The sequence below is a fragment of the Artibeus jamaicensis genome, unplaced genomic scaffold, assembly GCF_021234435.1.
Source record: "Artibeus jamaicensis isolate MK-2021 breed Jamaican fruit bat unplaced genomic scaffold, CSHL_Jam_final contig_2259, whole genome shotgun sequence".
Lineage (NCBI taxonomy): Eukaryota > Metazoa > Chordata > Mammalia > Chiroptera > Phyllostomidae > Artibeus > Artibeus jamaicensis.
In genome coordinates this window covers 387,316-409,170 of record NW_026521468.1, presented here as the reverse complement: position 1 = coordinate 409,170, position 21,855 = coordinate 387,316, and the positions used below count along the sequence as shown (strand labels likewise).

Below are 21,855 nucleotides of genomic sequence, written 5' to 3'. Positions count from 1 at the left end.
ATGGCTTGCTGCACTCCCTGCTGCTGCAGCGTCCCCACCGGCCCCGCCACCACCATCTGCTCCTCCGACAAATGCTGCCGCTGCGGAGTCTGCCTGCCCAGCACCTGCCCACACGACATCAGCCTCCTCCAGCCCACTTGCTGTGACACCTGCCCCCCACCCTGCTGTGTGCCTGACACCTACGTGCCCAGCTGCTGGCTGCTCAACTCTTGCCACCCAACTCCCGGACTGTGCGGGATCAACCTGACGACCTACGTGCAGCCTTGCTGTGAGAGCCCCTGCGAGCCCTGCTAAGCCGCCACGTCCGCACAGGTTCAGCGACCTGCGCTTGCTGTCCTCCACACCCCCCAGCCTTCAACACCCGCCGCCACCTGCAGCAAGCTAACACTACCCCTATTCCCTGGGCCATGTTTTTGTGAATTGGCCCAACTTCTTACTTCTTTCCTCCTTTGGGGAGAGTGGGAGACCTTTCCTCTGTCTTTTAGGCTATTTTACTGCTCACCGAGAAATGACCACTTTGACCATTCATTAATAAACTTCATTCTGGCTTAGCAAACGCGGACTCATGATTATTTATTCCATGTTGCCTCTTAGGGAGAGCAGAATGCCCACCTAACCCTGAACAGCACACCATCCTACTGTCTAGGATTTACCCCGGGCAGAATGAGAGCTTTCATCATGGATTCACTGAAAAATTAGGTGCTGGCTCTCAGTATAAGTTAACAAGTAAAAAATCCAGTAGGTCATTTCATAGGATTTCTTTTTAAATTTTACTTATTTTTTTCTTGGGAGAGAGAGATTTGTCGTTCCACCCATCCATGCAGTCATTGGTTGCTTTTTGTATGTGCCCTGACCAAAGATAGAACCCGCAACCTTGGCACATTGGGACAAGTGTTTTAACCAACTGGGACACCTGGCTAGTGCCTTGTAGGGTCTTTTTATTCAGTAAATATATTTCTAAGCCAGCCACTGTGCCAAGCACTATGCTAGAGTCTAGAGATTAATATAATGTTTTAAAAATATTTTAATATCCATTACCCCTAAAACTGATTTTCTTTCTTCCTTAACTGACAAAACAAATTGATCACTGCTGGCATGTGGGGATAATTTTGACTCTTTTAGTCATAGGCATCAATGAAATTCCAAGTTCAAAATGTTATGCAACTTTGGGAAATATGTATGTGTATACACATACACACACACACATTCTTTATATATGTTGTCTTATAGGAAAATCAGTTTGGAATGAATGTTAGGATTTGCAGAGTATCCTTTGTTTCTTCAAATTGGCTTGGCTTACATTAGTCACCACTATTTTTAGAAGTTTACTACACCAAATGACATGTAGTAGCATGCCATTGAAATCAACTGGAAATAGACTATAGTGCAGTCTTCTCTGTTCACCAGAAAGAGTCACACGATTATGGGAGTAAAAACACACACTTCCTCCTACAACAAAACTTGTATGATGACCATGAATTCATCCCTTTAGTTGTCCTGGAAAAACCCGCGTGCCGTAAGGTTTTTGCCGAAGTACCCAGAATGCAGCCTAGTTGTGTGTTTTCTTGGGATTGGCCTTGGGACTGTGGGCCATTCGCTTCCATCTCAGACTCTGTTGCTCATTACCCTCCCTTCTGTGCTTAGGTCTCCAATTCCCGTGAGGATCAGAGGACCCAGGGGCCACAGCAGCGGTCCGAGGCACAGGGAGAGACTTGACCATTGCTACCGCACACTGGTTCCCAGCTTTCTTACAGAAAGCATCCTTTTATTTCCTGGAAAAAAAAATTTCCAAATGGCTTTTTAAAGTAATAATTTAGTTGTTTCTTCATTTTTGTTCATAAATACATTTGTAAGTATCAATGAGGTTTTAGGTTTGATAGTAGTGTTACTGTGCCAAGTACCTGCTTTGTAGTCAAAAGCAAAGAAGTTTGATATTTTTACACATCCTTGTTAGGGATAAATACTTAGACTTTATTTTTAATACCACCACTGGGGGCCTATAGGCATTCAAGGGCCCTTGGCTCATTCGAAAGCCCCACCTGGAAACCAGGAGACAGCATCCTAGCCCTGGCTGTCTCGGGCTGCCTCCGTGACTCTGAGCCATCACTGGGTCTCTTTGGGTGCCAGGTCTTAAATCAGGAAAATGAGCTGGTTGATCAGATCCTCTCTAAAGTCAGTTTAGTTTTGACATTCCATGGCTCTAGGTTATCCAGAAGCATTTTAAGTAACAAGTATTCCATGTCACTAACCAATCCCATCCACCTTATTACTTTTACTGCTTCCATTTATATGAGCAAACAGTTGGTGAACCTTCAGGACACTCACGTAGGTGCTTTATGTGTATTCTCTCATTTATTTCTAACAAAAACATTAAGAGGTGCCTACTATTATTCTCCCCACTTTACAGGTGAGGAAACGGAGGCTGAAAGTTACCAGCCAAAAGTACAGAAACAAGAAATGACAGAGAAGGGATTCGACCTAAAACTGCCTGAATCCAAAACCCTTCTCTTCCCAATTCATCAAAGGGTTTGCCTCTTCTGCAGACAGAGACCTGGTTATGTGTGGCTCTATTTACCCAAAGAAAGTATATGCCACATGGCCATGCATTCTCTACCGACCCTCTGGATTGTGTATTTGGTTGTATATAGTAACTCAGCTTTCTCTGTGGTTTAAGACAAAATTAGAGTATATGTTGAATCTATGAAAAAATATTTACATCTCTAAGGTGAAAGCAAATCATCTTTTTTTAAAGTCAGATTTTAAATACCGATTAACAATGTCAGCACAGGAAAAACACCAGCTGGGTATTGAACCTCACATCAAAATGCAGAGTCTTTGGCAACTCAAACACATTTTCAGGTTTCTGGTAAGTTTGAATAACCTAGTCCACGATAAAAACAAACCACTCAAGGTTGATCATCATTCATCCCTGATAATAGAACAGAAAACCAAGCCATTTCATTTTCCTTCCAAGTCCTCCCTGGAAGCTTTCCTCCCACCTTTGAGGACTGCAGCCCGAGCCACACCCTGGTCACCATACCCCTGCTCATGGCCACACTTTCCCAGGTGTCCCCTTTTTCTTCCCTACAATGTTTTAATTTTTTTAATTATTCTATTTTTTTCCATTACACTTTGGTCCCCTTATAAGCCCCTTCCCCTATAATCACCACATTGATGCCCATGTTTATGAGTCCTTCTTCCTTTTTGCTCAATCCCTCCACCCCCTAACCTCCCCACCCCTTAGCCGTCATCCTGCTCTCCACCCATGAGTCTGCCTCTGTTTTGCTTGTTAGTTCAGTTGTTCATGAGATTCCACATATGAGTAAAATCATATGGTATTTGTCTTTCTCTGAATGGCTTATTTCACTTAGCATAATGTTCTCCAGATCTATCCAAACTATTGCAAAGGGTAAATTTTTCTTTTTCTTTTTTCTACAGCTGAGCAGCACTCCATTTGTGTAAATGTCCCATAGTTGTTTTATCCACTCATCTACTGATGGACACCTGGGCAACTTCCATGTCTTGGTGATTGTAAATAATGCTGCAGTGAACATAGGGGTGCTTATGTTCTTTCAAATTAGTGTTTTGGCTTCCTGTACATATATGAGGTCTGTCCAGAAAGTATCGAGTCATACAATGATGCCTCAGTCCCCTTGAAAGTAGGCACCTGGGAACCTCACACAGTTCTCCCAAAGGCCATCAGCTACCCTACTGTATTTTTCTGAATCCCATTGACAGTCGGAAATCTCTTCCCTTTCAAAGGTGATTTTAGTTTTGGGAAAAGCAAGAAGTCACAGGGCACCAACTCTGGGCTGTAGTGGGGCTGAGTCACCTGGGTGATTTGATGTTCCACCAAAAAACTGCATGAGACATGAATCATGAATGGGCACATGTTGTGATGAAGCTGCCAACCACCAGTTGCCCATAGCTGTGGCCTTCTGAATCATGCAAATAGTTTCCGCAGAGGAATGGTCAAGCTTAATGCAAAATTTGATGCAGATTCGTTGCTCTACTCATTCAATCATTTTGAATGTGACAGCCACACATTACACATGCTCACTCAACAGCATCTACCACCCCCACTGACTAGTACAGTGAAGTTGTCATTGTTCACGCAGGTGCATTCCAGTCCCCTCTCCTTGGCTGGCAGGTCGCATCCCTACCAGGCAAACCATTCTCGTTTTACTAACAATGACTGGAGAGACCTCATTTTCCCAGAAGTGGGATCACTGGGTCAGAAGGGAGGTTCATTTTAAATTTTTTGAGGTGTCCCCACACCGCTTTCCACAGTGGCTGCACCAACCTGCATCCCCACCAAATGTGCGAAAGTGTCCCTCTTTCTCCCCATCCTCACCAGCACTTGTTATTGATTTATTGGTGATGCCACTCTGACAGCTGTGAGATGATATCTCCTTATGGTTTTCATTTGTATTTCTCTGATGATTAGCAACATCGAGCATCTTTTCACATGTCTTTCAGCCACCTGTATGTCCCCTTTGGAAAAGTATCTATTCAGGTCCTTTGCCTATTATTTAATTAGGTTGTTTGGGGGGTTTTTGGTGTTGAGTTTTGTAAATTTTTTATAAATCTTGCATACTTACCAACATCTGATAAGGGGTTAATAACACTACCTTTGGAAACTCACTATAGTTTTATTAAAAATAATAAAAAGAGGTTTTGTTTTATTCCATTCTGTCACCTTGCTCACTCAATAGAGCCTGAATTATGTCATCAATAAATGAGGCAAATACCTCTGAGATGCATATGGTCACAGAATCTGAAACTATAGCTGAATTAGCACTCGGTCTGATTACCCATAATTTATGTAAGGTTTGGCATGCCAGGACCCAGTGAAGGTAAAATGGAATCATCTTATGACAAAAATGACAAGTCTATGAGTCAAAAACATGATTACTTTAATAAGAGCAGAAACTCTTAATGGACAAGAAAATGCCAAAGTGATTAGAGAATCTTAGTGGAAAGAGTGGCATAAACAAAAAAAGCAGCCTTCTGATTGGGCCAACACCCAACCCAGGACGGTATATAAGAGCCGCAAAGCCAGAGGAGGTATTTGCATCTCAGAAACCTCATCTTTCTTTCTGAGAAACCTGAGCACACCAGGTTCCCCCTACCATGGCTTGCTGCGTTCCCTGCTGCTGCAGTGTCCCCACTGGCCCTGCCACCACAATCTGCTCCTCTGACAAATGCTGCCGCTGCGGAGTCTGCCTGCCCAGCACCTGCCCACACACCACCTGGCAGCTGGAGCCCACCTGCTGTGACAACTGCCCCCCTCCCTGCCACGTTCCTCAGCCCTGTGTGCCCACCTGCTTCCTGCTCAACTCCTGCCAGCCCACCCCAGGCCTGGAGACCATCAACCTCACCACCTTCACTCAGCCCTGCTGTGAGCCCTGCCTCCCCAGCTGCTGCTGACCATGACGAACCCCAAAGCTGTCTGTATAGCACTCACTCGCCTCGGTAGTTTATCAGATGTCGAGGTAGACCAGATGGCCCAAATGTGGAAAACCCACCTTTCATTTTAATGGAAAATAAAGATAAATTATTATGACTATATGGTTGAACAATCATTTGGTTCATTTGGGCAGGTGAGAATCATCTACTATCAAAATATATTGACATCCCTGGGTCCTCAGACACTATTTTCATGGTCACATTGCTTCTTGGGTCCCATTTCTTAAACTGGGTATTTTCACAGAGGAAAAAAATTCTTAATGGGTTTTCCAATAAACTTCATTCTTCTGGCAAGATGTGTTCTTTGTGTTAGAGCTTTTGGTATATTTCTTTCATTTGTAAAGAAAGATGAACATAAGGCGATTATTTTACTTTTTAAGAAAAGAATCTATTGGAGAGGAATGACTAGAACTTTCTCACTAACATGGGCTGCTAACTTCCAATTGGTTATCTTTTAGCTTCACCTTTTCTCTCCTACTTCCCCAACCAATACAATTTTGTGGGGCGAGCCAACATTTATTTACCCACACTTTGCCAGGCAAAACACCTGTACCAACTCACGTAATCCTTAAAACAGCACTAATAGATGAGAGAAAGGAAGCTTTAAGAGTTTCCAACATTCCCCACGTCATAAAGTTAGTTGCTAAGAAAACCAGAATGCAGCTCCTTGCATGTGTGACTTGAAAGTCCAATTATTTCCACCACATCACAGAGTCGCTGATACTAATAAAACCAGAATATGGTGATTTTGCTCATGAATACAGTTATGATATTAACTTAAAATATGCATGAGCAATAAAAACTGTAGGAATTTTAACAAAGTCATCATATCCAATTGTAACAGAAAAAGATATATTGGCTTATAGATTAAAAGTGATAGGTGCTCAGTTCTAAGATATGGGGTGTTTAGTGGGCCCTCATTTTCCTTTAGAGAGAACTTCAGGTGCTTGACTCTAGCAGCAGGGCGCTAGGAACACATCTCCCCTCCCACCCCCCTTCTCAGCACAGGTTCTACCCCAGTACGCAACAGACTGCCAGCACTTTTCGGGGATAAACTGAGAACTGGAGGTAAAGCCGAGAACTGGAGGTAAAGCCCTGATTAAACATGATTTAAGCTACTACTTCATTTTACTTCTTTTTATCAACCTGTTGACTGTTTCTTGTGCAGATTATCCTTGGCAGTATGGCATATTATGTAAAACATCACACACATATATGTGTGATATTACATGCACATATGTGTGTAATATCACACACATGTATCACATATGTAAGGGAACACGTCAAAAGCTGAAGAAGCACTTAGCTAAAGCCAAAAGAATGCTTGTGTCAAAGAAAAAGGAAGGGGAGAAGCAAATGCCTTTAAGTAGACGTGTTTTTAAATGTTCTCAGTGTGACTTCTGGCCAAGACGGCAGAGCAGGTAAACAGGGGGACTCACATCCTCCCCAAACACATCGGAAGTGCAGCTAACCTGCAGGATAACCGTCACTGAGAACCACCTGAGGTCCCACTGAACAGAAGTCTTATAACTAAGAATGTACAGAAGAAACCCCACAGAGAGGGTAGGAGGGGCCGAGACTCAGAAGGAGCTGGTTCCACACCCACGTGAGACGGTAAAGAAAACAGGCTGAGCCATTAAAAAAAAAAAAAAAAAGAATGAAGTTTTGCCATTTGCAACATCATGGCTGGACCTGGAGGGCATGACGCTCAGTGAGATAAGCCAGACAGAGAAGGACAGATATCATGAATTTGCTCACATGCCAATCAAAAGAACAAAATACATGACCAGACAAAACAGAACAGGCTCACAGACAACAATTGGACGGTTGTCGGTGGGGCGGGTGTTGGAGAGCTGGATGAAAAAGGTAAAGGGATTAAGAAATACAAACGGGCAGTTACAAAATAGTCACAAAGATGCAAAGGACAACATAGTGAATACAGTCAGTGATACTATAATGACTATGTAGGGTGCCAGAGGGTTATCAGATTCATCGAGTTGATTACTTCATAAGTTATACAAATGTTTAATCACTGGGTTGTACACCTGAAACTGGGCATGTGCTAATATAATAGTGTATGTCAATTATAACTGAAAAATAAATTATTTTTAAAGATAAAAAATAAAAATAAAAGTCCTCAGTGTGCCTGTCAGTCTCTCCAGAGGAGAATTTCCCAGAGGACCCCACAGGGTTCTTAGCATCACATCTTCAAATGCACGGAACTTTGAAGCAGTCAGGCAGACGCAACACAAGCCGGGATGCAGTCGACAAGGAACTTAGTCCATTTACTCGTTCATTTGGCCAATACTTCTTGAGTGCTTTCCCTGTGCCAGGACCCATATCCATGCTAAGAATTCTGGAGATAAAAAACGTTAATTCCCTAAGGCGCCCTCAAGCTTCTCTCAAATCTGGTGACGTTCTTACAATCATGATTTATGTGCCCTATACATGTTGAATGGGTATAATTATAACACGGTGTGATTTCTGCTGTGACTGAGCTGTGAGCAGCCTGAATGCAAACACACACCACGAGGAACTGAAGCCCGGACCTGGTGATTCAGCATCTGGGTAAGGCATGGTTACGGAAAGCTCTGAGCTACCCAGGCTGAGCATTAAATGACAATGAGGCAGAAGGGGTGGGGAGAGGTTGTCCCAGACAGAACAGCGACGCTAACTCACGTGTGTGTGGACGATGGGAAGGAGAGGATGAGGTGAGCAGGAGGGAAGAAATGCAAGCACTCCAGGAAGGAGGCTCACCAGAGGAAGGGGTTTACACTGAAACCTTGAAGCAATGAGAGATTTGAGCCAAGAGACCAACAACGATATTTTACTTCTGTTTCTTTGTATTGCCGGTCTTCAGCCTTTGCTTTCGCTGCCAGAGACGCCCCTATTGTCTATGGAATGGCACCATTACAACTGGGCATGTGCGAGGATGCTTGTGTGTATAGATTTTTAATACTTTGAAAAATCTACCATCTAATTAGGAACCACAGTGTTTTCCCTGCACTTGCTTAAAGGAAAAAGATACCCTTTGTTTCTATACATAAAATATGCTTAGTTACTTTGACACATACTTTAAACTTAATGTTAAACCACATAAAAGGTAGCTCAGTCCCAACAGGTCCTATATTTAGTTTTTAACAAGTCAGTCACCAGACCATCTAAAGCAAATTATCGCTCCCCTCTGAGACTCACTACCCTAACTTAGAAACAAAGGAGAGTAATCCTCAGGTCTCTTGACCACTGCAGAGAAAATTAATTTTAATAAACTATTGCAAGTCTTTTCAATAAAAGTGATGCGTTTATTATCATAAACTTATTTTACAGCTGTTTCTAATGTGTAACCTTAAGTCAAAACTCTACATGGGCCCTGGCTGGTGTGGCTCAGTGGACTGAGCACCAGCCTGTGAACCAGAGGGTCACTGGTTCGATCCCCAGCCAGGTCCCCGGTGGGGGGTGCACAAGAGGCAACCACACATTGATGTTTCTCTCCCTCTCTTTCTCCCTTCCCTTCCCCTCCCTCTGAAAATAAATAAATAAAATCTTTAAAAAATAAATATGTTTTTAAAAACTCTACACAGAATAGCAACAATTCCTCTAACCTTGTATCTTGAATCAAAGTCACACTGCATCCCAAATAAGAGAGCGATCCCCACTACCATTGATTCCAGCTGTGGGAATCTCCGAGCCCCTTTGTAATGTTTTTCTTAAAATTTCAAAATAACTTTCTTCCGCTTCTTGTTCTTCTGCTACCAGAATCCAGTCTTTTTTCCTCCTATCAAAATGTGTAATAACAGTGACTTTAATCATATATCACGTGTGCGATGAATCTTCCACCAGAGTCTCGGTTCCGCGAGAGCAGGGCAGCGTTTGCTTTGTCCACTGCTGGGTGTCCGGTGTTCCCCACAGTGCCTGGCACATGGTAAGAGCTTGATAAACGTCCATTAAAATACATCTGAAGTCCTGAAAGATATTGATCAGTCCTAAGTAAAAAGGTGGGCACTTTGGCTCATGTTCACACCAAGGTAAGTCTGGGCATGAGGCCCAGGGACAGCAGAGATCTTACATCCTTTCCTCCAACAGAGCCAGAGAAAAATTTTTTAAATTAGAAATTGCGTGATTTCTTGCCAGCCATTTTCTCTAATGGTAGGTGTCCTGGACCTAGAATCCAGGTCTTTCTTACCACAGATACAAGACTTAGGGTGGAAATGCACCACATTGGGGGGGAAAAAAACAGAATAAAATCAGATGTGAACAGATAGCTCAGGCCTGTAACTTCACTTTCCACTGATAGGAATTTCATTTAAACCTTAGTATAATGGTCTTGCATCATTATTTTACTTAGTATAAAGACAGAAGCTAAGAATTCGACTTTCAGACACTTAATAGTGAGGGAAGCAAAGCAAGCTTGTTCTCAATAGAAAGAAAAAAGGCCGATGCACATTGAAAGAATGTTTCAGCCTAACTTCTTGTAAGAGAAAAATACAATAATAAAATTTCATTTGTCACCCACCAACTGGCAGACACTTTTGAAATGAAAGATATATAAAGAGTATAGAGAAATAGGAATTTTCAAACATAGCGGTGGACATACCTAAATATTTAGAAAGAAATAGGTAAGTAGAATCATTCTGGAGGGTAATATGGTAATTAATATCAAAGGCTGTAAAATATTATTAATATCTGTTCCAATAATTCTATGTAATAATTATTTCTATCCTGAAATAATCAGAAATGTGTATTACAATTTACATATACAATTGTTCACTACTGCCACAATTATCATAGACAAAAGTTGAAAATAAAATAAATAATGTAAAAAGTTTAAGTAACTTAAATGTACAATTATATAATGAATGCTAGGAAACATTAAAAATAATATTCATCAAATATACTTAAAAGCAGATGATGAAAATATATGTATTTAAACAAAAAGGCAAATTACAGAACAGCAGGTACAACATGATTCCAGGAATATAATAAAATGATAACTGTATAGAAAAATGACAAGAGGGATACATAAATATTCATAGAGAATTTTTGTAGAGGATAAAACTATAGATGAGTTGTTTTCTTTACACTTTTCTATATTGTCCAATTTTTTAATAAATGTGTCATATTTTATAGTGAAAATGGAATAGGTGTTTTTAAAAGTCTGCCATGCTTCTCAATATGGGAATATTCCCATTTTCCACATTAATGTAAGTTTCATCTTCAAGAGTCCTCAAATTAAACCAATACAATGTGATATGCCCAGCACATAGCCTTAAGAAAGTAATTAATTTTTAAAAAGGTCCTGAAGTTAAAAGACAGTTACTAAAATTAAATTCAGCCCTTCAGAACAAGAACACTTCATCAGATCGGCGGATATGAAGAAAGGTTAGGAGAGGGAAGACTGGCCAGCTCCCGAGAGAACACCTGCAGAACAGGTGCACCATGATGCCGGGTCCTGCAGTAGGGCTGGTGTGGGACTTACAACAGCAAAGCCTTTGGTGATACCTCATAAAGCTTCCGTTCCCGTGACCAAGAGCAAGAGTAATCAGCTCAGACTTAGTCAGGAACTCACATAAAGGTTAATTAGGAGAAGAGACATTGTTTACAAGCATCTGAATGTCAAATGAATCCAAGCATAATGGATACACTAACATAAACAAGAACCAGGAAAGAAGCCCTCTGGTTGGACCAACACCCATTGGGGAGGGTATATAAGAACCTCAAAGCGAGGGCATTCGCACCTCAGAAACCTCATCTGTTTTGAAACCAAACCAATAAAAATAAAACCCCCCCCCAGATTCCCACCGCCATGGCTTGCTGCGTTCCCTGCTGCTGCAGTGTCCCCACCGGCCCTGCCACTACCATCTGCTCCTCTGACAAATGCTGCCGCTGCGGAGTCTGCCTGCCCAGCACCTGCCCACACACCACCTGGCAGCTGGAGCCCACCTGCTGTGACAACTGCCCCCCTCCCTGCCACGTTCCTCAGCCCTGTGTGCCCACCTGCTTCCTGCTCAACTCCTGCCAGCCCACCCCAGGCCTGGAGACCATCAACCTCACCACCTTCACTCAGCCCTGCTGTGAGCCCTGCCTCCCCAGCTGCTGCTGACCGGTGGCTGCTGCGCTCAGCGCCTGACATGCAAGGAGTCAACCCGGAAGCTTTACTGTTCACCTGTCTCAGCACTTGCAACTAACTGACTCTGCTCTCGAAGTTGGAACAACGAGGGCACTATCACTGGTGACACCCACCCCCACCCCCACCACCACCACCAAGAAACCGAGAGACTTTCAAGGCCATGTAGCAGATATCAGTAACCAAGGACACATTGAGCAGGTGGATGCCTGGGGCTTCCCAAAGTGGTCCAGTTCCTTCCTACTAAGCTGTATCTTCCTCTGGGTGCTTGGGGATTCTGCTTTCAGTCTTGGGTGGCATCTTCCTGGAAATTGAGCAGCTTCTTCATGATCATCTTAATAAATTTTACATCTCTGGCATAGCACAAATGTTTACAATTACTTTGTTTTCTATTAATTTCTTAAATGCATGTTTTCAATCAGCATTTGAAGAGAAACCGAGAACATCTGTAAAGCTGAAAATGGAGGCATACAAGTATTTAGTGCTTGTAAGAAAACTAAATGGTCTTGCATGAGACAGTTTGTTCTGCTGGCGTACCTGGAACAGACTTTCTCTCATGTGTCCTTTCAAAAAATGGTTCAAGATAGGCTGGAAAATACTGAGCATAAGCTGAACATCAAATATGATATATATTAACTAATCCAGTTGACCTGGTCTATTTATACAAAAATTAATAATATGAGGATGTTATTATTGAATTTGTATATTTTGAGTATCTACTGTATGTTCCGCATTTTACTGTCCCTGCTCAAAAGGAGCCAACATCCTGGCAGACAAGGCAGATACAGACACAGCACCTGTTCCTGTCTTCACACAACTCACAGGTATTTGTTGAATGCCAGGCATTGTATCATAAAGAATACAAGTGTTCCACCAGTAGCATTAGTGAAGTGCTGCCTCACTGTCAAATTGAGGAATAGGAGATGAAGATTGCTGGCGTAGTGATAAGGAGGAGAAAGACTCGGGCAAAGACAAACTGACTGGAGTTAGTGGTCCAAGGCGGGTGGGAGAGAAGAGGGCATCAGAGAAAGACTAGGCGGTGGAGTCACGTCACCAACTGAGCAGAGAGTTGGAGAGAAGGGAGCAGAGAGGGAGGAGAGAATTTTTTTAAATACTGTGTTCTGCTCTAGACATGCCAAGTTTCAGGCACAAGTGACACATATCTAAAGAGGGTTTAGGCAGCTGGAGTTTGCACAACAGTGTTCTAGAAAGGAAGGAGGTGTGGGGGGAGGGCGCAGACTTCTGTGTAAAAGTTCTTACCAAGTCCTTGCAGAGGGCTGGGTGGCACACACAGGATGAGATTCCATGAGGCCAGCAGAGAGCGGCTTTGGGGGTTAAAGAGCTAAACAGAGAAACCAGGAGTCGTTCTGTGCTGGCAGACACTCAAGTGTCTGCCCATCCTGAGTGGACAAAGCCCTGTGGGCACCTCAGGCATTCAGTTACTGTCCCAGAAGGACACACCAAAGAGTAAGGATAACAGCCTTAAGTAAAGAACACACTAAACTCTGCCCTGGCTGGTGCAGCTCAGTAGATTGAGCATGGGCCTGTGAAGCAAAGGGTCACTGGTTCGATTCCCAGTCAGGGCACACGCCTGGCTTGCAGGTCAGGTCCCCAGTAGGAGACACATAAGAGGCAACCACACACTGATGTTTCTTTCCCACTCTTTCTCCTTCCCTTCCCCTCTCTCTAAAAATAAATAAATAAAATGTTTTTAACCCCTACACACACACACATTAAATTCTATCTGCCCTAGAAACGTCTAAAAGGCCAGGCCTGAGAGGGTCAAGAGGATTTTCCAGTGATTTAATTTTGTGTAAAAATTAAACTCAACACTCAAAACTCTGCAATATAATCAAGACTTCCTAAAATATATAGAATGAACAGCATATAATTAAAAATTGCCAGATCTGTGAGGAAGCTGGAAAATGTCAACCATAATTAAGAGAAAAAACAGCCAGTAAAAACAGGTCCCCAGATGCACAGCTGTTAGAATCAGCAGACAAGACTGTCCAAACAATTGTTATAAATATTTTCATAGATTTAAAGGACAAGATGAATGTGACGCGAAAGGAAAAGAATAGACAAGATAAGGAATCTCAATGGAAAAATTTACATTTTTATTTAATAAATTAAAAACAAATTAAATTTTATTATTTAAATTAAATAAAAGAAAGGCCAATGAAAATTCTAGAATTAAAGAGTACAATCTGAATTAAAGAATTCAATAGGTGGCCCTTATAGCATACTGGAAACTGCCAATTAGGGGTGAAGTCAATAAACTAAGATCAAAATAATCAAAACCATGCAGAGAAAAAAATTTAAAAAAAAAACAAAAAGAGAAACTGAGAAGCCTGTGGGACAATATTAAGTGACTCCACACACCTGAAACTGCAGTTCCAAAACAATCCGAGAAAGTAGGGTGGAAAAATTGGGGGGGGAAATGCCTGACCTTTTTACAAATTTAGTAATATTTTGATTATAAAATTATATTCCTGGTTCCAGTATTTTTAATTTTCATAAAATTGGGGCCTTTGAAATGAGTGAATGCAAATGTCTTCTCCCATTTGGTTGGTTGCCGTTTTGGTTTGTTGGTGGTTTCTTTTGCTGGGCAGAAGCTTTTTAGTTTGATACAGTCCCATTTGTTTATTTTTACCTTTACTTCCCTTGACTTTGGGGTCAAATTCATAGAATCCTCTTTAAGAGCAAGTTTTTTTAAGTTCAGTACCTATGTTTTCTTACTTGTAATTTATTGTTTCAGGTCTTATATTTACAACATCTTTGACCCATTTTGAGTTAATTATTATATATGGTAACAAACAATAATCTAGTTTCTTTCTCTTCCATGTGGATTTTCAATTTTCCTAGCAACATTTATTGAAGAGGCTTTCTTTTCTCCACTGTATGTTTTTTTGCTCCTTTGCCAAAAATTATCTGCCCATATACATGTGGGTATATTTCTGGGCTCTCAATTATGCTCCAGTGGTCTGTGTGTCTGTTGTTCAGTCAATACCATGCTGTTTTGATGACATTTTGTAGTATACTCTGAAATCACAGCGTGTAATACCTCTAGCTTCATTATTTTTTCTCAGGATTGCTTTGGCTATTCAAAGTCCTTTATGCTTCTCGAAATATATATAGAACTCATACAACTCAACACCAAAATATAGTCCAATCGAAAAGTGGGCAGAGAATTTGAACAGATGCTTCTCTCAAGAAGACATACAAATGACCAACAGATATATGAAAAGATGCTCAATTTTGCTAGGGAACTGCAGGTCAAAACTGCAATGAGATACCACCTCACACCTGTTAGAACAGCTGTCTCCAACAAGACAAGTAACAACAAGTGTTGGAGCAGGTGTAGAGAAAAAGAAAACCTCAAACAGTGCTAGTGAGAACGTAAATTCATACAGCTACTAGGAAAACAGTGTGGAGGTTCCTCAAAAGATAAAGAATAGACTTACCATATGACCCAGCAACCCCTCTTCTGGATATGTACCCCCCAAATTTGAAAGCACTTATTTGCAAAGATATATGCACCCCTACGTTCACTGCGACATCATTCATGGTAGCCAAGACATGAAAACAACCAAAGTGTGCCTCAGTAGATGACTGGATAAAGGAAATGTGGTACCTATATACAATGGCATGCTACTCGGCCATACGTTTATGGCCGAAAGATGAAATACTGCCATTTGTGACACCATGGATGGATCTTGAGACTATCAGGCTAAAGCAAAGTAAGTCAGATAGAAACAGTCAAGAATTATATGATTTCACTAACATGTGGGATATAAGACAGAAAGCTAAGAAATGGACAAACAAGACAAACAAACGAACAAAAACTCATAGGTACAGGCAACAATATCATGGTTACCAGAGGGAAGGGGGTGGGGAGAGTAATGCAGGGTCAAGGGGGTCAAACATATGATGACAGGAAAAGCTTTGACTTTGGGAGAGGGTACATGATGCAATATACAATAATGTGTCATAGAAGTGGTCACTTGGAACCTATGTCATTTATTAACCAATGTCACCCCAATAAATTTAATTTTTTTAAAATGAATGAATGAGCCCTGGCTGGTGTAGCTCAGTGGATTGAGCGCGGGCCTGCAAACCACACGATTGCGGTTCGATTCCCAGTCAGGGCACATGCCTAGGTTGCAGGCCAGTTCCCAGCAGGGGGCTCATGAGAGGCAACCATACATTGATTAAAAAAAAAAAAAAAAGAATGAATGAATGAATAAATGGATAGCAACAGCTCCTTATAACAGAAGAAAAGCCCTCCACAGCTTGGCTGTTCCTACTCTGAAGTTTAATCACTGAGGGTTTTCATGAGACTGAAAGAATGTGACTTGGAATTTCTATTTCACACCTATTAAAGATATAAGAAAAAATTAGTCTCTTTGGTCTAAAAATGAGGTAGAGGAAATGTGAACAAGGCAACTTTTGGGACATTAAAAGTCACAGCGCCAGTCTTGATAATCAACCAAAGGTCTGGTGTTGTATTCGTATTTTGGCCTGGAGGGCACAAATTATGCCCATCAACCCTGTAGGTGACTTTTCAAGTTGTACACAGGCAGACGTCATTTACACACACATACACACACACACACTTTAAGCCCAGTGCACACCTCCCTCCTCCACCACATGTGAGCACAGCAAGAGCACAAAAGCTTTGCAAAATTGGCTAATCACACACAACATCTTTATGGTGGTAGTACAAACATATAAATGGTATTTAATGTGCTGTGATATTAATTCTAAAAGGAGATATGAACAGTTTCAATATACAGCATCAAAATCTGTGGAAATACTATTGTCCTTATTTGTTATCAGTCATATCTGTAAATACTGATCGGCCAAATTTTCTCTTTCTTCCCTTTTGTCAGAAGGACAATGCTTCCTATAAAGATTTTTCTGAAAACAAGTATGTTACCCTACTGGCAGATGCAAACAGTGCCCTTATTTAGTAACCTGAAGTTATGCCTCTTTTATGAGGCATGATACTGGTCCTCCGCAGATAAACAACACTAATGAATGTCCGCATGAAAACGGACACCCCCAGCGATAAAGAAAACATCCGGTGCATTCTGTAAACACCCACTGCGAGGCTATATAAAAATCCCAGGAGGAAAGGAGACTTTTGGAGTCAGGCAACTTGAGTTTTGCCACTAATCTCTGTCCCTCGCTTCTAAAAGGATGACCCCTGACTGTCCCCCCACATGCCGCCCTTCCGAGCCCCACGCTGGAGTTTCTGATGGGGTGACCACTTCAGCCTGTTCCGTGGAAACCACTCGTCTCCCCAGCACCCGTGCAGCATCCAGGTGCCACACTCCGAGCTGCCTGTCCAGGCCTCTCCTGCCAACCGGCTGCTTCACGCCCTGCTACCTGGCCGGGAGCTGCAATATCCCCTGCTGGGTGGGGAACTACGCTTGGTGCGAGGACGGGGCGTTCAACAGCAATGAGAAGGAGACCATGCAGTTCCTGAACGACAGGCTCGCCAGCTACCTGGAGAAGGTGCGCGGCCTGGAGGAGATGAATGCGGAGCTGGAGCGCAGGATCCGAGAGCGGTGTGATGCGGACCTGCCACTGGTGTGCCCCGATTACCAGTGCTACTTCAACACCATTGAAGATCTCCAACAGAAGGTCTGGTGTCTCCTTGTCCTAACCCTCCACCTTCCCAGTCTGTGATTTGCTTGGTCTTCATACTAGAAGAGGCTCTAGAAAGAAACCAGGGAAAGGGGACTTGCAAGCAGCGATGGGATGTAGGGGAAAGGGCAATGCACGAAAAGACTGACCCAAAGCAGCGTTTTTATTTTTATTTATAAATAAATATATAAAATCCTGAACAAATTAGTGGCAGAGCCCTGACTCAAGGCTGCCACTAATTTTTTCAGGATTTTACTTATTTACTTATTTATTTTTAGAGACGGTACGGGAAGGAGAAAGAGAGGGGAAAGAAATACCAGTGTATTGCTGCCTCTTACACACCCCTTACTGGGGACCTGGCCCACAACCCAGGCGGGTGCCCTGACTGGGAATCAAACCAGGGACCCTTTGGTTTGCAGGCTGGTGCTCAATCCACTGAGCCACACCAGCCAGGGCACCACTAATTATTGAGTGACCATAATATACTCACATACCTCGAGACATTACCTTTATCATCTACACTAGGGCTGAAATAATTTTAGGACTGTAGAAATGCAACTAGTCCTTAACTGTTAAGGAGCTGAAATTAATTCGGCCCTTTGAAGGCAACCACAAGGTTGATGTGGCCCCCAGTGAACATGAGTTTGACACCCCTGGTCTACGGGATGAGGAAAAACTGTTATATGGAAAACTGCTTCAGTCGGTAACAACATACATCCATATTATTTTTAACAAAGGATATTGAAATGTCATCTTCTTAATCATATAATTTTCACCTGGTGATAATTTTATTTTCTTATTGATGAATTTTTGCTATCATGGATGGGAATATAATAAAATACAGACTATTTATGGAGAAAAATATAACTCAGTTCAACTCCCAGGGAACTCAGTTTCTTCCTGCAGTGACATGGTTAGTAACAAAAGCAAGCTAAAAGCTGGTTTTCCCTTATTTATAAAGACTTTTAAAAGAATAATAATGGCATAGCTGTTAAATGAATAGATATTTAGATTTCTTTCAAAGAACCATTTATTACTCAGTAACTCCCTTCCCAGATTTTGTGCACGAAAGCAGAGAATTCAAGACTTACTATACAGCTTGATAACTGCAAACTGGCAGCCGAAGACTTCCGGTCAAAGTAAGTTTAATTTAAATTTGAATACAATTTATGGTTACACCTCTCTATCATATATATGCACACACACACACATCACAGATATTCTCTATATAGTATTTTCAAGCTAACCATGCTCACGAAGCCCAAATTTACCATTATTTGTGATGTAAAAGGAGTTACAGCCCATGGCTCCCTTGCGTCCCCTTGTCGTTCCTTATTGTAGCCTAGTGCTGAGCAGTGTCTAGCAGAGTAAGCATGAGCGCTCTCTCTCTCTCTCTCTCTCTCTCTCTCTCGATATTAAAGGTACGAGTCTGAACTGACTCTTCACCAGCTGGTGGAGGGTGACATTGGAGGCCTGCGCAGGATCCTGGACGAGCTGACCCTGTGCAAGGCTGACCTGGAGGCCCAGGTGGAGTCTCTGAAGGATGATCTGCTTTGCCTTAAGAAAAGTCACGAAGAGGTGAGGAAAGTGGTGAAATCACTCAAAGAATGTGAGACTGACAAAGTAAACTGATAAATCCCGTGTTTGCATGTAAGCTGAACTTGGGGAAATGCTGTTAAAGCCAGAACAAAGTGACTCGAGGCACTATATCCCCTCGGCCTGATCATTCCTGTGTGTCCCTGAGATACACGAAGGCACCAAACTCTTTACCTGCCATTGCTTTCGTGGGGAAGGTCACTCCACAACTGGCTTTCCCTGGAAGCCATAAGGTATAAAGAGTCAGGCAGATAAACAGGGCGTGTGAAGGTCATTTCCAAAAGGGGAAAACCACTCACACAATCTTTGGAGCAATATTTTTCAAGTATCCTGTATCTGTCAACTTTTTAAATCATAAAATAGGAAATGTATGATTATCCTATATTGATGAAGCTAACAAGTAAGAAGCTGAATGATTTAACAAAGTGTATTTTCCCCTTAACCTTTGTTGATGATAATAGCAGCTAGCATTTATTGAGACCTTACTGTGTACCAAGGACTGTGTGAGTGCTTTATATGCATATTAACTCATACATCTCCCAGCAAGTCTCTGGAACAGGTAAAATCATTACACCCATTTTGCAGATGAAGAAACTGAGTGCTGAAGAGATTCACTCTAGGCAGTCTGAAACTGAACCCCGCACTTTTACTTACTGCTCTCTAAAACAAAAATGGGACATCATGACTGTCGAAGTGATTTTTTTCTCCCACCACTCTGTGACATTCCTTACTTTATTTCCACTTTCAGGAGGTCAACTTGCTTCGTGGACAGCTTGGTGACCGACTCAATGTGGAGCTGGACAGTGGCCCCGTCGTCGACCTCAACAGGGTCCTGGAGGAGATGCGATGTCAGTATGAGATGGTACTTGCCAGCAACCGCAGAGACGTGGAAGAATGGTTCGCTGTTCAGGTCAGCACCTGGAGCCGTAAAATGACAGGCTTCTGGACTTCTGCCGTGTCCGCGTCCCCTAACCATGCCTGTGTTTCAGATGGGGGAGCTGAATCAGCAGCAGCTGTCCAGTGCGGAGCAGCTGCAGGGCTGCCAGATGGAGATCCTGGAACTGAAACGCACGGCCAGTGCTCTGGAAATCGAGCTCCAAGCCCAGCAAAGCCTGGTGTGTAGGGGGGAGAGAGCTTTGCTTTGTCACCGAAGAATCAGGCCTTAAGATACTATTGCCTCTTCCATAGCCCGAAGGAGGGACCCACACAGTTGTCTGAGTCTCCAATTCGCCAGGATCACATTTTCTTGCCTTTTCCAAGTCCCAACTAGAAGCAGAAATGAAAATTCGGCAGCTTGCACTGTCCCGGCAGGATGCATCGGCCTTGGCTCTGGAGCTTGAACATGGTCCTGCAACGCCCTCCGGAGAGGAGGAGAGAGGGGGAACGGCGGGGGTGGAACAGGGGAGCAAGGCCTGAGCCGAAGGTGCTCAAGCATTCCAGTGGGTTTTAACTCTGTTTTGATTGGGGCCAATTTTTCAAGCTCACAATCATATCTATGACAAAGAATGCTAATCACACCTTGCATTCAACCCCTATCCTAAACTTTCCAAGAATGCACTCCTCAACCAGACCCTTCACTGTAGCCCACTCCACCCGAGTACCGAGAATATTATGCATTCAAGACTGCATTACCCAGTTGCAGGCAAACGCCACTGTGTGTGCCTCCTTAGGTCTTACGGCGAGTATCTCAGTGAATAACAGCTAAGCATTCGTCCTGTCGGGGGCACAATTTAAGCCTCACAATAACTTTATAGGGTAAATACCTTCACTGACCCCTTTATACTGATGAGGAAAACTGAGGCTCAGATGAGGAACGAGGGTCATGCAATTTCTAAGAAGCAAAAGTTGAGCTGAATCCCAGTGGTTTAATCCCACAGCCTCTTCTCTTTGCCACACTATGCCACCCCTCCCTGCTACAAGCCCAGATGTTTCCTCCCAAAAGCTGTTGATCCCCCTTAAGCTACACAAATATACTGAAGGTTGTGATGGTGGCGGTAGTAATAACTAACACTTACATAGCGCTTAAAATTCCTACAGGCATTGTTCTAAGTGCCTTACACATATTAACCATTGAACCCTCACAACCATCCTATGAGATCAGCACTTTGTACGGCGCCACTTTTTATAGAATGAAACTCGGAGAAGCTAAGTCATTTTCCTTGGAGACTGTACTGCACAGCCCTTTTCACACCCTTTCTTTCTGCAGACACAGTCTCTGGAAGGCACTGTTGCAGAAACTGAGGCCCAGTACAGCACGCAGCTGGCCCAGATGCAGTGCCTGATCGACAACGTGGAGAACCAGCTGGCGGAGATCCGCTGCGACCTGGAGCGGCAGAACCTGGAGTACGAGGTGCTGCTGGACACGAAGGCACGGCTGGAGGGCGAGATCGCCACGTACCGGGGCCTGCTGGAGAGCGAGGACTGCAGGCAAGTTCCACACGATTATCCCCAGAGTCACAAAGAGGCTCGTGTAGGAGAATCCTGTTTCCCCAAGATCTGGCCAAGGTCAGACCACCCTAATGTGTTACAGGATCTTAAAAGAGTGAGGAAAAGCAGCTGACACTAGTCACATGACCATAGAAATGTTCAAAAATATTCTAAAGTTATAAAGCAGAATAACCATCATTATATCACTTTTCATGCTGGGGGGCCTGTCTCCCATTAAAGGGAAATCAGGAACAAGCGTCAGATGGCATTTGCAAAGTGAAGAACATGCATAACATTGTGTCCGACCACCACTGCTGCAGAGAGCATGAAGTGACAAGGCTGGGTCCAGGGATGATGGACATGGGTCCAATGTCACTCTCTGCACAGTGACATAATTCACAGGGCAAGTTTTGGGGTGATTTTCTCTGAGTTGACATTTTACCCAGCTCTCCCTTACTCGGCTTAGCTCTAAATGGCTTTTCTACAGGCTGCCCTGTAACCCATGTTCTACCACAAGCCCGTCAAGCAACACTTGTGAGCCGTGCCCAGCGTACGTCCTCTGCACAGTGGAAAACCACTGCGTGTGA

The 21,855-nt window shown here is 43.0% G+C and overlaps 3 protein-coding genes across 3 annotated transcripts; all 3 read left to right on the top strand.

The window, feature by feature from the left end:
- LOC119037577 (keratin-associated protein 3-1) lies at positions 1 to 294 on the top strand. The gene has a single exon (XM_037129807.2). The coding sequence runs from the start codon at positions 1 to 3 to the stop codon at positions 292 to 294; it is 294 nt and encodes a 97-aa protein (XP_036985702.2).
- A 10,978-nt stretch (positions 295 to 11,272) lies between these two features.
- On the top strand, positions 11,273 to 11,569 carry LOC128626784 (keratin-associated protein 3-3). The gene has a single exon (XM_053661334.1). The coding sequence runs from the start codon at positions 11,273 to 11,275 to the stop codon at positions 11,567 to 11,569; it is 297 nt and encodes a 98-aa protein (XP_053517309.1).
- Positions 11,570 to 16,795: 5,226 nt separating this feature from the next.
- KRT40 (keratin 40) lies at positions 16,796 to 21,855 on the top strand. Its single transcript, XM_037129753.2, has 7 exons — positions 16,796 to 17,242; positions 18,302 to 18,384; positions 18,667 to 18,823; positions 19,590 to 19,751; positions 19,831 to 19,956; positions 21,048 to 21,268; positions 21,756 to 21,855. Exons 1-7 carry the CDS (start codon positions 16,796 to 16,798, stop codon positions 21,853 to 21,855), a joined length of 1,296 nt encoding a protein of 431 aa, XP_036985648.1.